General features: G+C 47.4%; 1 protein-coding gene across 2 annotated transcripts in view; it reads left to right on the top strand.

Moving 5' to 3' along the window:
• Positions 1 to 17,136, top strand: part of Slc12a7 (solute carrier family 12 member 7) — an 85,830-nt gene that overhangs the window by 38,057 nt on the left and 30,637 nt on the right. For both annotated transcript variants that reach the window (XM_052159851.1, XM_052159850.1), the window contains exons 2-3: positions 14,268 to 14,362; positions 14,776 to 14,898. In XM_052159851.1, the coding sequence (XP_052015811.1) occupies positions 14,268 to 14,362; positions 14,776 to 14,898 (218 nt within the window). The remainder of the gene's footprint in view (positions 1 to 14,267; positions 14,363 to 14,775; positions 14,899 to 17,136) is intronic.

Below are 17,136 nucleotides of genomic sequence, written 5' to 3'. Positions count from 1 at the left end.
GAGGTGCCAGATCCTAATGGGTGCTGACTTTGAGTCCCCACTAGGGATCAATCATAAAAAGCTTGCTACCTTCCTATTATGCAATGGAGGGAGACTGCCCTTTAGGGTAGGGTCTGGGCTGTGCAGATAAGCCTTCCATTTCTGCTCAATGGCAGACTTACCTTGGTGATGAGACTTCCAGCTCTTTGTTCATGTGTATGTCCATGGTGGCCAGGCCACAAGCAAGTACAGGTTTGGGGGTCCTGAGTGTATAGTTGTGGTGTCCCTGGATCTGAGTTGGTTAGTAAGCATGTCAGATGTTCCCTTTGGCTGGAGGCGTCTATAGAATCATATCCCTCCTAAGTAAGGGCAAGTGCTGCTGGTGCTGGTATCTTAGGATCTAAGATATCTGTAGGTGGGAGACAAGACTGGCACCACCAGCCAGTTGTTGGGGTACCTAGGCTGTTTCTTCCTTCTTGGGTAGGCTTGTTTTAAGAAAACCATTGGGTCAGGGTGTAGAGGTATACTGGTATATTGGGATGTGAGCTGGCAATGTGGCTTCTTGATCTGATATTCTCAGAACCACACATGTGTTTGATCACAGCCCCATGAGGGAAGGGTCTGAGGAATTCTAGGGAGGAAAAAGGTGGTAGTCCAGACCTGTGCTTTCATAGTTAGACACATTTTCACTTCCTTGCTGGCCTGAGGTGCTTTAAGCTTTCAATGCAGGGGCTTGGGAGTCACCATCTCTGGCCTTATGGTGGTCTGAGCCTTTGATATTTACCTACTTTAGAGTGACCCATTTCTGAAGATGGCAAATGACTTTTGAGCATTTCCCTGTGCCTCAGTTTTCCTCACCAGGGCTTCATCTCTTACAAAGGCAGCCATGACCTTTCCTCTTTAGGCCCATCCTTCTGTGGGTCTGTGGCGCCAGCAGGCTGGGCCTGGCTTTCAGGGAGGCTCAGGAAACATCTGATGGTCACTGGGGAGGACTGAGTGCTCTGGAGGGCAGAGGAGGGAGTGCCAGTGGCTCTTGGGTTTCCCTTTTCGTTTAATGGAGGGACTTGACCACAGCCCAGACAAGTATGTAACTGAAGCTGCCCCTGGGAGGATCTGACTGGTGTCCTGTGGGGGTGCTGATGTAGGCACAGGCCCTGTCCTCCTCTGCTTTGTTGTGGACCTCTTTCATCTGGGCATTCGGGGAACAGCTTGCCCCTTCTTAGCTCTGATGATGCTCTAGTCTCTGGGGAAGAGAAACAGGATCATGGCTAGCACCAGCTGTGTGACTGGGATGTTGGAGACTGAGGTCACCAGAGGCTGTCTTCCTGAAGGACATGCCTTTTAGATTAAAAGTCCCAGACCTACTTGCTTAGGTAGCTTCTAGGGCTGTTGTCTCATAGATGATAATGTCCCGAGGTTTGTCCCTACAATGGAACAGTCTGGATCTTTAATTTCTTTTGGCTTTGTGCAGGGAGTATATTGCCATGCAGATGAACAATGGGTGTGTTTCTATGCACACGTGTGCATGGTATAAGTGCAGTGTACATGTAATTATGGTATATACTATGAATGGGTGAAAACATGTATATATATGAGTGTGCATGAGTACACATGTATGAGCATATGCATGTTTATGTGTGTACACTCATGCAGATATATGTTATGTGTACTCTGTCTGAAATGGTGTAATTGTAGTGTGTCAGGCTCTGACCTCTTGTCCATATTGACCGCTTCTTTGCAGAGAACCTCTTGGATAGCAGACCGTAAGGCTCCTCTCTGCTTCTCTGGGTTTTAGCTGGTTTCAACATAGATTTAAAAGCCTATTGGAGGAGATGCCTACTCATGCTGTCTTGTAAGTGGACATAAGGAATACCAGTGACCTTCGTGGTCATGTTTTGGGGACAGTCCTACCAATCCTTGGGTAGGAGATAGAACACGCTTGCCACATCATTTGGGAAGCCTTGCTTTTACTACCCTCTGGGATGCCAGATCTTTTTACTATTCCTCTGAGAATCTTGGCCTTTCAAACTATGTGAGGCACGGTGCTACCGAGTTAGGTTAGGGTGAGCAGGAGAGTGGGCAGCTAGCTGTGCATGTAGGTACTTACCAAGAGGTTTTAGGGTTTCCAGCCCTCCTAGGCATAAGCTTTGCTCACACATCTGGTTTGCCAGTTTCTGTTTAAACCTGGACCTGTTCCCATGGAGCCTTGTGGAGAGAAGTGGGGCTGCCTGCCACTCTGGTGCAAATATTCTGCCTGTGCATTAGAGCCCCATCTGCAGCCCTGCATCAGTGCAACCTTGAAGTAAAGTAAAGCAAAGCTTTGTAGGAAGAAGGTGGGGCTGGGCCTGAGTGCAAAGGAAACACTAAGCCACTAACTTCAAAAGTTCCCACACTGAATCAGAGTGACAGAGAGACCAAGACAGGCCTGAAAGTGTTGAACAGGCTTGGAACAGGTGGGAAAGGACTGGGGCTGTTCCCTGAAGGACAGAGCGGCTCTCTACTGGACTGCTCTGTCCTGGAAACCTGAGATGGGAGGCAGGGGTTAGAGGAATGTGCATGGAAAATGCCATAAGAAGTAAGTGGCCCTCTTGGGCTGGAGCTGTGGGTGGTTCTTGTTTCTCAATATTTCCTTTGTTTTCTCTTTCGAATGCGTTGTCCATTCAGCCAGCAGTTTGCTGTTGAAAGTGGAAAGCTGTCAGCCTGGGGCCTCTCAGACAGCCGGTAGCTCTCTCTCTCATTAGCCATGCTCTCTAATCTGTCCCACTGGCCTGGATTCTCCAGGTTGCTGGATTTTTAGAATGCATGAAGGTTCTGAGAATCTGGAGGGCAGTTAAGAGCCAGTGGGTATTTGAGTTTTCAGGGCCCTGGAACTCTGAAACCCATTCTAGCACATAAAACCATTTCATAGTGCAACCACCAGGGTAGTTTTATGGTGGTGGTCTTGCCTTGGAGCAGGCTGTCCTTAGGAAGCCAAAGAGCACCTTAAGGCTAGCAGGTGGAATTTCATTTTGTTGTGGGTGCTTAGTAGCCAGTCCTATGACCTAAGCAGTTTGCTTACCTCCTCCCCCAAGCCTCTGTACACAAACTCAGCTCCTCTGTGACCCATGCCCCAGCTCCAGTGTTGCTAAGCTGGGTAGACTTTCCGCCTACACTTGATGGCAGGAAAGGGAGGAGGCTGCTGGCCTTTGCAGCCAGCTCTTCTGGCCAGCCTCCTCAGCCTATCAGGGGATATGGTTCTGAGTCGCAGGGGTTGCTTTCTGTCTCTCCCTTGAGCCATTGAGGGATTAGTAGTAATGCCCTGGAGTGATGCCTGCCTCGGGAAGAACAACGGTGGGAGGAGGCCATGCTTGGGTCCTGCTGTTAAGGTCTGGCTGCCTGTGAATGGGTCTGCGGGCCTGCCAGGTTGTGCCTGATTTCTCCCTACTAAGATACCACTCTGCAGGGAGCAGACCGGGAGCTGGGAATCAACTTGATGCCCTGGAGCAGATCCTGGGCTGAGGGCCAGCAGTGGTTCTGGCACTGCTTGGCTATGCCTATGAAACTTGGCTGAATTTCACCAATACCTGATGCTTATCTAGTGGAGAGGTTGTCTGTCTCCCATGCCCAGGACCCTGGCCACCTCTGACCTATGCACACACCTCTCTTACGTAGTCAGTCTCTGAAGGGACAGGGTTCCTAAAGCTCGAAGCCGTTAGTCCCAGTCTCTCTCAGTGAGACTGGAGAGACTGCAGGTACAGGAGGAAACTGCATTTTGTTACCTGCTTGCTGAAAAGGGATGCCGCATTTGCGTGCTTTAGAGGAATCCATTAAAACATATTTGAGAGGACTGGAGAGATGGCTCAGCGGTTAAGAGCACTGACTGCTCGTCCACAGGTCTGAGTTCAATTCCCAATAACCCTACATGTGAGGGGTTTCTAAGTAGAAGATGGTTAGGTGCTGGTCTTTGTTAAAGGCCAGCAAATTGGCATTTCCACAGGTGAGTCACATCCAAACACAACCTTGCCTGTCATATCCAGGTCACAACCAAACACAGCATGGTGACTTTCCAGGGTATTATCTCTGGTCATCTGTCCACTTTAAGATGCATCAGGCTTCAGCTGGACATCTGTGAAGCAGGGACAGCCTATATCTAGTGGGCATCTATGAGCAACTGTTCTTAGGCTAACATAGGGCTGTTCCCACGTAAGATGACAAAGTGAAAATCCAAGGTGTTTCTCCAAGTTGAAACACATCTTGTAGCCTTTGTGACAGAGGTCAGGGTTGGCCCATGTCTTCCTGAAGCATTTGATGCACTTATAAGAAAACTCCATGGATCTCTGTAGGTCCAGGGCTGTGGTGAGTTATCATAGGAGACCTTGGCGTGACTTTCCCTGTGAAGAACTGCAGCCTATGAGGATACATGGGCTTGTGGGCAGTGTCCACAGAACTGCCAGACCTTGTATGTTGTAACAGTGGCCGTTATGTCATAGACAGACACCCTGACCATCCTGTCAGTAACAGGGTGTTACAGCAGATGGGTCCTTTAAGGAGGGGAGCTTCCAAGATTTTTAGGTTGTTGGGGTGGCTGATCAGGAGCTAGGCCTTTCTGGTGCCAGGTAGGAATGATACAGTCTTCTTGACCTCATGGCAGGATTATGGAGCTGTGCTGGGACTAGTCAGCAGTAAAGAGTCATGATGCTACTCTCTCTGCGACTGCTGGTCTATTTCCCTGGGTTTCTCTGTGCACTGATGCCTAGGTTCTGTGGGGTTTCCTTATTTTCCATGCATGTTTTACTTACATGTATATCTATGTACCATATGAATGTCTTGTGCCCACGGAGGCCAGAAGAGGCCACTTAGTACTCTGGAACTGGTGTTACAGTTGTTGTGAATCACCTTATGGGTTCTGGGAATTGAATTCTGGTCCTCTGAAAGAGCAGAGTCTTAGTGTCTCTGTCTTGTCCCAGGAGTTCTCAGGATATCTAGTTGTCCTTAGCTGTGAGAGTTTCTTACACTTACTCATTTCTGGTAACCTGATGTCATGGGAGTAAGGTTAGGTCCTAGAAAGTTTCTTCTTTGGGGATCTTTTCACCTCCCCCCACCTCCCAGTCTGTGTCTGGGGAGGAAGGGTTCAGAGGATGAGTGCTTGTCCTGCAGTATAACATTGGGTCTTTCACTGTCCCAGGATTCAGCCCTGTTAACTTGGTCACTGGGGTCAGTTGTCTAAGGCCCCTCTACACTATCTCCTCTTTAGGTCTCTCTCCTTTAGTGAGTTGATTGCCCCATCTCTTCACTGAATTGTCCACAGTCAGACCCTTTAGCCTTTGGGTCTGACATTTAGCTCTTTAATTTCTCTTTCAACAAATGACACAAGGGATGGGTAGTCAGCTGATATTCTGCCCTCTCTGGTTTCTGTTCAGGCTAGCTGCCCTTGGAACTGTCCTTTGCTGCTGAGGCATCAGCTGGCAGGTAGTAGGTATGACATGGAGTAGGCGCTGGCTGCCAAATGGGGCAGTGAAGGATTATGGAGTCACTGGCTGCGGGAGATGCCTGAGACCCTTATCCATGTATCTCAAAGGCCACAGGATGCAAATGTCAGAAGATAGCTGCATGTGGCACGAGAGAGGCATGGTAGTACCTCTCATATCTTTCTAGGACTCTGTCTAGCTTTCTTTGGTTTTGAGGTTCTTTGCTGTTTCTGTAGTTGGCCGTTTTATAGTTTTATATATGCTGTTACCATTGCAGGCGTCAGTTCTTCTGGAAAGTTTAATAGAAGTGCTTGCCTTCATGAGGAACCTCCATGGTTTGTGGCCCCCTCTACTCTAAAGGAAAAATTCCCTCAGTACCTTAGGTCTTCTCTTCTGTGTCCCAAGGCCTGTGGCTCTGTGGGTTCAGAGGCTCTGGGGTTTGCAGCAGATACATGATAGCTCAACCAAGCAGTCTTTGTCTTTCTGTTGTTTTCATGAGTGAGGCTTGCAAGGAGAGGGTGCATCCATAGCTCATTCGTTTTATTCTAGATTTTATGACCGAAGATCCTTAAGATCTTACCTGTCATTTGTTGTTGTTTTATTTTTGTGTTTCTGAGACTGTGTTTCTCTATATAGTTCTAGCTGTCCTGGAACTGATATGTAGACCAGGCTGGCTTCAAAAGATCAACCTGCTTCTGAGTGCTGTGATTGATTAAAGACATAACAGCCATCAGATTCTGTCACATTCCTTAATGGCAAAAGCAGCCAGGAAAGCTACACTGTGAGGCAGCAAAGGGGGAAGGGCTGAATGACTTATCTGCATCTCTATTCTATCATCAGCCCTTATAGACCCAAGGTATCTCTAAGTAGTGTTTTCTGTCTCCCCATTCTGCATTCATAGGGAGTACTTGCTTTGCAAGTTTTTTTTTGTTTTGTTTTTGTTTTTGTTTTTTGTTTTTTGTTTTTTGGATTTGGTTTTTTCGAGACAGGGTTTCTCTGTATAGCCTTGGCTGTCCTGGAACTCACTCTGTAGACCAGGCTGGTCTCGAACTCAGAAATCCGCCTGCCTCTGCCTCCCAGAGTGCTGGGATTACAGGCGTGTGCCACCACTGCCCAGCTGCTTTGCAAGTTTCTAAATTTTGCATCTCATCTGAGCTCTGCCTGCCCTGTGACTTCCAAATGAACCTTTTCTGGTTGTTCTGTCATGGAGTAAATGGCAGACCGTTGCTAACCCTGTGTGAAATAGACAGGTTTTTAGAAGTATTTCTGTAATGAGAGAAATGGATCACTACTGGTCTTCAAGTGTGGAAGTTTATCTGAAGAATTTGTCTTCCAAGGGTGGAGAGTAAGCCTTGTGGTCTCGTGACCTGGCCACATCTTACCCACAGGGGGAGAGAGTCTGTCTGCCTGGCACCTACCTACAGAGTACTGGTGCCTGGATTTCCTCCCAGCTGAGGGAGAAGCCGTGTCTAAGTGCTTGGCTGGCAGAGGGTATCTGACCTAGTACCCGTCCCCCTCATGCCTTTCATCCCTTTGCCTCCTTGGCAGCTGCATAACTCAGCTGTCTTCTGCCCAAGATGCTTCTAGTTTTTGTGAATGTGTAGTCTAACAGAGAGGCGCCTTCTCCGGTGAGCAGCTTTGCCTTGGAGCTTAACAGCTTCCAGTTCTGGTGACTCCTGAGCTCTGGGTGTGTTTGGTTGTTGTGAAAGGAAATCAAGGTTTCCTTTCTGCAGACCTTTTTTTTTTTTAAATTTATTTTTTTATTTTTATTTATTTATTTATTTTTTTTTTGGTTTTTTGGATTTGGTTTTTTGGAGACAGGGTTTCTCTGTTAGCCCTGGCTGTCCTGGAACTCACTCTGTAGACCAGGCTGGCCTTGAACTCAGAAATATGCCTGCTTCTGCCTCCCAGAGTGCTGGGATTACAGGTGTGCACCACCACCGCCTGGCTTCTGCAGACCTTAAGTGTTAAATATTCTCTCAAAAATATGATTCAAACTTAAGTTTATTTAGATATAGAAGTAATTAGCAGAGATCTGAAAATTAACAGTCATCTAGATGACAAAACAGATCCTGGTGTTTTCTTTTTTCTTTTTTAAAGATTTATTAATTATATATCTAAGTGCACTGTGCACCAGAAGAGGGCATCAGATCTCTTTATGGATGGTTGTGAGCTACCATGTGGTTGCTGGGATTTGAACTCAGGACCTTTGGAAGAGCAGTCAGTGCTCTTAATTGCTGAGCCATCTCTCCAGCCCCCTGGTGTTTTCTTTTCATGTGCACTTCTCATGGAAGCATTTCATTATTTCTGTCTGTCTATTTATCATCTATCAATCAATCATCTATTATCTATCCTCTGTCTATCTATCTAACCATCCATCTATCCATCTAATGTATATAAGTGCACTGTCACGCTCTTCAGACACACCAGAAGAGGGCGTCAGAGCTCATGGTTGTGAGCTACCATGTGGTTTTTGGGAACTGAACTCAGGACCTCTCTCTGGAAGAGCAATCAGTGCTCTTGCTGTTCTGGAACTCACTCTGTAGACCAGGCTGGCCTCAAACTTAGAAATCCACCTGCCTCTGCCTCCCAAGTGCTGGGATTAAAGGTGTGGGCCACCACTGCCCAGCTGCAATCAGTGCTCTTAAGTGCTCCAGCCCGCTTGATTCTTAATTATCTCGTGACTGGTAGAATTAGAAAGGGAGGACCATTGGATGCCCGCTCCATGCCCTTAGGATGGGGTATCATAAATACTCCCATCTATTTAGTTTAGGTGTGATCCCACCTGTGATGCAATCTCTTTGAATCTGCTCAGCCAGAGCAGGCTTTGATGATGGGTGTGTCTGCTAAGAATTGGTGTAATTGGGACTTGGGGGCCTAGAGAGAGCACAGCCCCCAACTGGAGGGATGTACTGAAATTCTGATGATGTGATTTACTGTCAGTCAGTGCTCTTAACCACTGAGCCATCTCCAGCTCATGATTTACTGTCTTTAAGGTTTACATTTATGTATGTGCGTGCCTATGAGTGTGTGTGTGTGTGTGTGTGTGTGTGTGTGCATGCGGGCATGTGCGTGCGTGTGCATGTATGTATTTCTATGTTGTACACTCATACATTACTTTGATAAGTGATGAAAAGAAAAGTCAGATTTGTACGAGCCTCCATAGTAGACGGCTTACTGTGAGCCAGGTGGAGGCTGTGTGTCACGGCTCCCTCAGTCTCCCCAGCATCTGTTTGTATCCTTACATTTCTTTCCAGGTGTAGCAGCCTTGGCATCCTGTACATCATCCTACTGGATGGTTGTTTAAATGTCATTTAGTTGACAGCTTCACAAGTCTCTTGCCACTGCTCCCTGGGAGTGTTGGTCAGGCTATGGGAGTGCTGTTTCTTTAGATGAGTGATCATTGCTATACCTGTGCATCTGGGCAAAGGGTCAGAAAAAGTTTGTTGAGAACACCAGCTGTGTCTGCACAGCATTGTTTCTGCACAGCATTGTGGCTGCCCTTTGTAAAAGACCCAGGCAGGTGACTCCTAAACTCAGGCTATGGGTGGAGGCTGGAGTACGGTTTCTGAAGAGCTTTTGCCCTTCTGTGTCTTTCCATGTAGCCCTCTTCCCTGGAGACTAGTAACTTGAGCTGAACTGGAGGTGAGCAGCAGAGACTTTGTTCAAGGTCATGAGCTTGAGTTAGCTCTATCTGAGCATCTGAGAGAGAATCTGAAACCCTGTCTCTTGACCCTCTAGAGGGTTGTTGGGCTATGAGTCACACCCTGGTCCTCTGTGTCCTCAGAGCTGGTGACAACAGAATGTGTTACATTTGTATTTGCGTTTTTTGTTGTTTATTTGTTTCCAAAACAGGTTCTCATTGTGTAGCCCTGGCTGGCCTGCAAACTTGCCATGTAGACCAGGCTGGCTGGCAACTCACAGAACTTTTATCTGCCTCTACCTTGTAATTGCTGGGATTAAAGGTGTGTGCTACCACACCTGACTTCTTTAAACTTGATATTAACTCATTTCCAGACATCAGAAAATCATAAGAATACAAAGAAGTCTCTCCTATGCTTGGCTTCAGCTCTCTGCATGTGACATTTTTCCCATGATGAAATATTCTTTTTCTTTCTCTTCTTTATCTGTCTCTCACACACATGCAGAGCCTGTGAAACCATCTCCAAAAAAACCCACATTTTCTTTCAGAATCTCTATGGCATTTACCAGGTGAGAGGATTAATCTTCACACAACAAAGATCTTATTTGAGTTTCACCAGGTCATATAGCGTTGTGATGTCATCACAGAAAGCCTGCTATCCTGCTTCATTCTGGAATTTTCCTGTGTGCCTCTGCTTCCTGGGCAGTGTGAACTGTAGGCTTGTATCTGTGGGCCCTACGGTCTGGATAGTGGCATGGTGGGGACACCCCACTGATATGTAGGATCAAGAATGCTTGCTCTCCAGCTACTCTTTCCTATGATATGATATGATATGATATGATATGATATGATATGATATTTGTAACTCCTCAATAACTCAGCTGGGCCTACCCCACTAGGCTATGTATCCCCCATTGTCTCCCAGCTGTAGGCTCCCAAGGCAGTTTCTTCTATCCTGACCAATGGTCTGTACACAAAGGTATTGTAGCAGGTCTCCATGGCTTTGGTGGTCCTCAGATGCCTGTGTGTGTCTGTGCTCCAATCAGTTGATGCTTAGATGACCTCAGAAATGGTCATGGGGATCTATCCAGATGGTGCCTCTTAGCTTTTGATGTCACTGACATTTCCTGGTTACATGTAATCTTGGTATCCATTCCTCTACCTTAGCTCTGGCGTCAGTGGTTCTCCTGAGATGGTCTAAGTGGAAAATGAGCTTAGCAAGCCAGTTGTAGGTAGCTATACATTTAGCTACTAGTGTACCCTGCTTCTTGGCTTGTTAGCTGACAGGTAGGAAGCTACACATATGTATACATGTGGATAACATGTACACACACCCTGAAAAGCCCAAAGTTTCCATTCATTCTTCAGATGTATCACGCTTCAGGGCTCATCTGGTCTCCCTTTCCAGGAGGGGTAGAAACCGGCCTCCACTGTCCATGGTTGTACTTGGGTGTTTGTTAAATTTATACCATTTATTAGAAGACCTGGGATACTGTTCTAGAATGCATTACCCATACTCGGGAGAAGGAACTGAACAATGAGGATTCTGTGCTTGGTTATAGTGCTTTGGATGGTTAGCATAATTGTAGGTTCAAAGGTTAAGAAAGGAAAAGTATTGGCTCAGGATTCCTAAGACCAGTTCTCAGCACAAAGGAGATTTATTTGCCCCACAGGGACAAATGATAGGGAATAAAAAACAAAGGCAGGAGGTAGAGGATGAGGTTGAAGTGGCAAGGGACCAAGAGAGAGAGGGTGGAGGGTTATTTATCTTGGTTATTTATCTTGAGGACAAAGGACTGTCTCTGGATAGAGAGGAGACAGTCATTTGCCTTTATAATTGGCGGCTTATGAAGGCAGAATAGGAAGCTTTGTATTAGGATAAGGTGTTTAGCTGGGCAGTGGTGGCACATGCCTTTAATCCCAGCACTTGGGAGGCAGAGGCAGGCAGATTTCTGAGTTTGAGGCCAGCCTGTTCTGTGAGTTCCAGGACAGCCAGGATTGCACAGAGAAACCCTGTCTCGAAAAACAACAACAAAAAAAGGGATAAGGGTAAGGTGTTTAATTTTAATTGGGCATGGTAATTAGGTGAGCCAAGGGAGCTTTTAATTGCTGGATTTCAGTACTTTGATAGTCAGGATCAGGAGGAAGGAGTAGCCAAATAAGGGAATAGACCTTGGGGGGCTAGCTCTAGGAATATAATCTAATGATTTTTACCAAGGCAGAGGGAATCCAGGAGAAGGACAAGGCCCTCCAGAGCCATGCTGGAGCTGGCTAGAGTCCCTTCAGGTTACCTTGTTCTTTGGAAGATTCGAGCCACACTGTTCTGCTCTCTCTTGGCAGGGTCTCATACTTAAGTTTCTGTCTTGCTGTAATCCATCTCTGCTGTTTCTTTCAGTGTGACTTCATCTGTCACTTGACTGTCTTACATCTGTCACACGTAAGATTTGAAGTTGGTGAGAGGAGGAGACCTCACATTGGGGACAGTTGAGAGCACAGGCTTTTGCCTCCAGATGGAAGGGATTGGTTTACAGGATGCTGGCCTGGTGTCTGTGTGGGGGCAGGTATGGATTTGAAGGGTACCCAGGGAGGTTGTGCCTTGGCCTGAAGCCTTTACTCGTATAAAAGGCTCTGCATGATTTCCCGAGGGTGAGCATGCCTGCCTAGGCAGGTCAGCAGACCTCACTCTGCCCCCAGCTTCCTGACCATCCAGTAAAGGACCAGCCAGCCTTATTTTCAGCTTCAGTCCATCATGTGGTTTACAATCTTGTGCCCTCTTACTTGCTCCAAGGTTCTGATGTGAGTGGAACTTGAAGGGTGTGAGGTCCCCACTAGGAGGGTAGTGTATACAGAACACACAGGGTGTGAGCACTGGGTGGGGTTGTACCTTGCTGTGTATATTCCACCGTCCTAAGAGCTCCTATCTTATCAAAGGCATAGTGTGGCTTTGTTCTCAGCAGTCTGTGCTGCCCCATGAATTCTCTGCAGAAAACTCATCAGTTCTGTTCCTACCTTACTGCAGTTCCTTGCTGATCTGGGGGAAGCTAAGGGACATGAATTAGGAGGATAGGGACCCCAGGGTGCACTTATAGCATTTGGGTGAGTTCTAGTGAGAGAATTTCTTATTAGAACAAAGCCACTTCTGGGCTGTGGGCCCTAACAAAGATTTCTCCCTCTGCGTTGGTTTAGCATGTGTAATCAGATGCCACATTTTAGGGGCCTACTTAAATTCAGGGCAGGGCACTTTGTGTTCCTTTGTTCCCTGACCCCTGATGACCTTGATCATTGGAGTTTGTTACTAAGACCTGGGTCAGGTGTATCCTGAGACAGAAAGGGTCTAGTGAGCTTCAGGGACCTGCGTCAGTCTCTTCTGTTTGAGTACCAATCAGGACTGATGGTAAACCTTGGTCTAAACTAGCTAATAGGGTAGGAGGTGTGTGTGGGCCTTCTCCGGAAGGCCAGCATAATCCCATTGGGATTTGAGGAATTTGAAATTCAAAGCTACTGTCAAAACAAAACAAAACAAACCTTGGTGTGTGTGTGTTCTCCCTCAAAGAGAACTTTAGTCTTTAATGGGGCCAATCTGTTTGTGAGGTTCTTGGCTTTTAGGATAGTTGTCCCCAGAGTATCACATGCCTGGTTAGTAGGACTTGAAAGGGGATATAATGTAACTTGCTATTCCCCAACTGGAGGCTGTTGAGAATCTTTCCTCCTTCCAAGTAGCTACCTTGAAAAAGTTCAAGTAAAGAATCATTGCCCTGCTCCTACCCTATGCTTCTGGCCCAGGATATGTTCATGGATCAAGGTCTTGGTTCCAGACACACCCGCACAGGGGACTCAAGCTGTCATATTAGGACTCAGTTCTTGGTCCCCCTGAAGCCCTTTGTTTCTGTTATCTGAGGTTGTGAGCCTTAGTCTTACTTCCAAAAGGTGACCTGGGCTTGGGGAGAGGTCTCACAGCAGAAGTCTCCTTCAGAAGTCTCCTTCTTCAAGGATGCTACCTTTCTACACACACTGCAGTACCTCGGGGTCCCTACTTAAGCCTCAGTGGATGTCAAACTGTAGCCTTTTGTGTTTTGTGACTGCACACATATCTGCATCCCTGGGCACCTGGAACATGAGGTATGGAGACCATGTGCCCAATGCCTTGGTACTTCATGCTCAGGAATCCAAACCACCAAGATGTGGTCTCCTCTCATACTGGGCATCATAAGATTATACTGGTTACTAGACCTGCCTGTCAAGGGCCTTAAGTGTCAAAGACTCCCTGTTGACTGAAACTGGAGAGGAAGCAGAGGTGAGGATACTTGTAGGGTACTAGTGTGGAACACAAGATTTATATATTTATTTATTTATTTCATGTATGTGGGTACACTGTAGCTGTCTTCAGATACCCCAGAAGAGGGCATCAGATCGCATTACAGATGGTTGTGAACCACCATGTGGTTGCTAGGATTTGAACTCAGGACCTTTGGAAGAACAGTTAGTGCTCTTAACCGATGAGCCATCTCTCCAGACCCCCCCTTTTTTAAAAAGATTTTTTTGGGGGTCCCCTTATTGCCCCTTATTCCTGAGATTGGCAGGAGTAGGATCACTCCCCCTGCCTCGGGTCTGCATTTCCTGGCACACCCAGCCCTGTGCCTCTACTTATGCCTCACCAGAGGAGGTCACATAACTGTAGCCAGGTTAAGCTTCCTTTCCCCTTATAAGGTCATGTCTAGCAGCCCCTAAAGTTCCTCCTCATTCAAGTGAGGCATTCCCAGCACCCTGGTCCCAGCCATGGTGTGCATTTACCCTCAATTGCCTGTACTTACCTCCCAAAGGTTTAAATAACTTTTGCCCCCCCTCCCCCCCCAGTAAACTGACCCATTTCTTCAAAGCTGTTCTTGGGTGTGTGTATTCTTGAGTACTCACCAGTCCAGTCCGGTGTGCAGTGGGCCTGGCCACCCCAGGGGAGAAGCAGACATAGGACAGCACCATCTCATGTGTGGAAACTGAGGCAGAGAGGGCTGGTCTGGGAACCTGGAAGCATGAGGCCTGTCCTGTGTGTACCAAGGACTAAAGAGTCCTTCAGAGGTCTGCCAAGACCCTGACAGGGAAGGAATTAGAATACAGGGTCCCGTTCCTACTGACTTGGACACTCCATGGCTCAGGGCCTGCATGGCCTGGGATCCTGAGACTAACATGACTGTCTTCCACAGGAGATGGAAACCCCAGGGAGAACAGCCCGTTCATCAATAATGTGGAGGTGGAAAGAGAGAGCTACTTTGAGGGGAAGAACATGGCACTTTTTGAGGTAATTTTGTTTCAATTTCTACACGAAAAAGCTATGTTAGTGAAGAACCTGTGGGAAAGTAAAGGAGCAGTCGTCTCTCGTGTCCCAGGCAAGGGCAGCCTGGACTGATGAGGAAGGGGCAGAGTGCCTCGACTGAGATCCGCTGAGCTTATCTATTTCTGATAAGTGAGCTACAGTCTGGGCAGGTGCATTCCCTATAGTTCTTGAGGATTCTCTCAGTGCCCCTGACTTCTGATTCCAGACCTGCTGGACAGATGTCCTGGGGTACACAGACCTGGGGGTTCCATTCATTTGACTGTGGGTTCTTGGGCTCTACACAGCCCTGGGACAAATGGATCTGCTGGGCCAGGGACCTGCTGCCTTGGGATGCTGACAAACCTGGTTCCTACCTGTGTGATGCTTTGCACCCATAGGAAGAGATGGACAGCAACCCCATGGTGTCATCACTGCTGAACAAGCTGGCCAACTATACCAACCTGAGCCAGGGTGTGGTAGAGCATGAGGAAGATGAGGACAGCCGGAGGCGGGAGATCAAGGTACACAAGATCAAGGTGCCCTCTGTAGATCACAGTCTTGGAACTTTCTAGACAGGGAACATCCTTGCCAGGCTTTCAGATCACATGTACCCTTTCCTCTCATGAGGCTTGGCCACCTTCATTTTTCTGGTATTGTGTCTCAGTGGACAGCTCCAGTGTCCTGTGCTTCTGGGAAGGGACAAGGTCCCAGAGGTCCTGTGCAGCTGCCCCTGCATACTCTGAGTGGGCATCTGTGGGGCTATGTAGCTCCTGAGAGACTCTTTAGGCACTAAGCCCTGCCTGAGGTCTGGTTTCTGTTTCATTTTATTATTCGGTTGTGGTGTCTGTATATTTGTTTTTGAGATAGTCTCACTCTGGCCAGGAGCCTACTATATCACCCAAAGTTGGCTTTAAACTCACAGTAATTCTCCTGCCTCAGCTTCCAGATACTGTGATTACAGGTGTCTGGCTTAAAGCCTTCATTAAAGACCTTGAGTTTTATTCCCCTCATGCTCTAGCTCCCTGAGACCCTTGCTTTCTCTGGAGGGGAGAGTTCAATGTCAGCAAAGACAAAGGTGATCTACCCTGCTTGTCACATCTAGCCACTGCCTAGGTGCTTCTCATGAGTCAGTGCCCGGCCTTACTGTGGCTCTATGAAAGTCAGACCACAGAGTGGCATTGGCTGTCGTCTTTCTTCCTGCTGTGAACACAGCAGGGTCAGTACTGTGTTTCAAGTCTACACAGTGTTCAGCGTTTTTGAGACTATTCAGATCTGGGGCTCTGTGGTCTCTGGGGACAGGGCTAAGGTTAACAGAGGCATGGGCTGTCTTCCTGGCAGTAGGGCAGTGGCTTTCTCAGAAACGTTGTCTGGGCCATGTCTTTTCTTGCCCCCTCCCAGATACTCTGGGCATCCTTAGCTGACCCTACTGAGGTAGCAGTCACAGCTGCCCAGATGTGCTGAATGATGGACTATACACGAGAATTTAGGGACTACAGTGGTGACAGATTTATCACTCAAATGCATTAGTGGGGTCTACTTGTGCCCTCAGCACTGCCTCATAGCCCAACAGGCTTTTGGGCCTCAGAAGCCCCAAGCCTTCTCCGTCTACAGCACAGATGTCCATCTGTCTATCTCTTTTGTTTGCTGGAATTTGTGTCCAAGGAAAACTTGGCCTGTGCCAGGGAACAGACACTGGTCTGCATGTATCTTGGAACTGACCCTTAGCCTCAACTCTGCATAGTCAAGGCCCTGCTCAGGTTGATCCCACAGTTTAGACCTTTTCCCCAAGAGTAGAGCCCAGCAGACATGGCTGCCCACAAGAGGACTGTGGAAAGAACCCATCCTTGTAAGCAGAGCATCCAGGTTTGGGTATATTATACTTAGTATGGCCTTAGTATATTTATCCTAGCTTAAAGTACGGCAATTCTCTGGCTAATGTTTCCCTCGAGGACATGGCTTCTGAACTAGATTTCAGTTGATGAACAGTTAGGACCACAGCAGACCTGTTTATCTTGATTGGAAATGCTCACTTAGGAATCCATCAGGTTGGCAGGACAGAAGTAGAGCCTGCCCCTGGTGTTTCCTTTGATGGCACAGAAGCTTGTCCCCAGAGACAGGAAATCACTTTCTTTTGAGCTGCTTCTGGGTTGTAAACAGGTCTGGATCATCTGGACCAAGCTAAGAGTTCAGAAGTGGGCATCCCCCCTTTGAAGGATCTGGCAACTCGAGGCCCTAGGATTTGGGCAGACAGCTAGTTCCTGATCCTATGTCTCAGTGGGATCTGAAGCTAAGCCATGTGACCTGGTAGCCACTTGTGTATCTCAGGCTGCCCATCAATGGCCTGCCTAGACAAGTTGTTTTCTGCCATGTTTCTATTAGAGACATTGGCTGTCTCCAATGTCCATCTTACACTGTGCTCTTGTACGCATACATTCTTAAGTTTAACTGAAAAATTAACAAGACAGGTTGAAGAGATGGCTCAGCAAGTGCAGGTGTTTGCTACTCTTCCAGAAGACCCATGTTGGACAGCTTATAACCACTAAGTACTCCATTTCAAAGGGATCCAATGATCTGGAGAGATGGCTCAGCAGTTAAGAGCACTGACTGCTCTTCCAGAGGTCCTAAGTTCAAATCCCAGCAACCACATGGTAGCTCACAACCATCTGTGATGGGATAGGATGCCCTCTTCTGGTGTGTCTGAAGACAGCTACAGTGTACTTACATATAATAAATAAATCTTAAAAAAAAGGGGGGGGAAT

This window comes from Apodemus sylvaticus, chromosome 16 (genome assembly GCF_947179515.1).
Source record: "Apodemus sylvaticus chromosome 16, mApoSyl1.1, whole genome shotgun sequence".
In the NCBI taxonomy this organism is placed as follows: domain Eukaryota; kingdom Metazoa; phylum Chordata; class Mammalia; order Rodentia; family Muridae; genus Apodemus; species Apodemus sylvaticus.
This window is presented reverse-complemented; position numbering and strand designations above follow the sequence as displayed.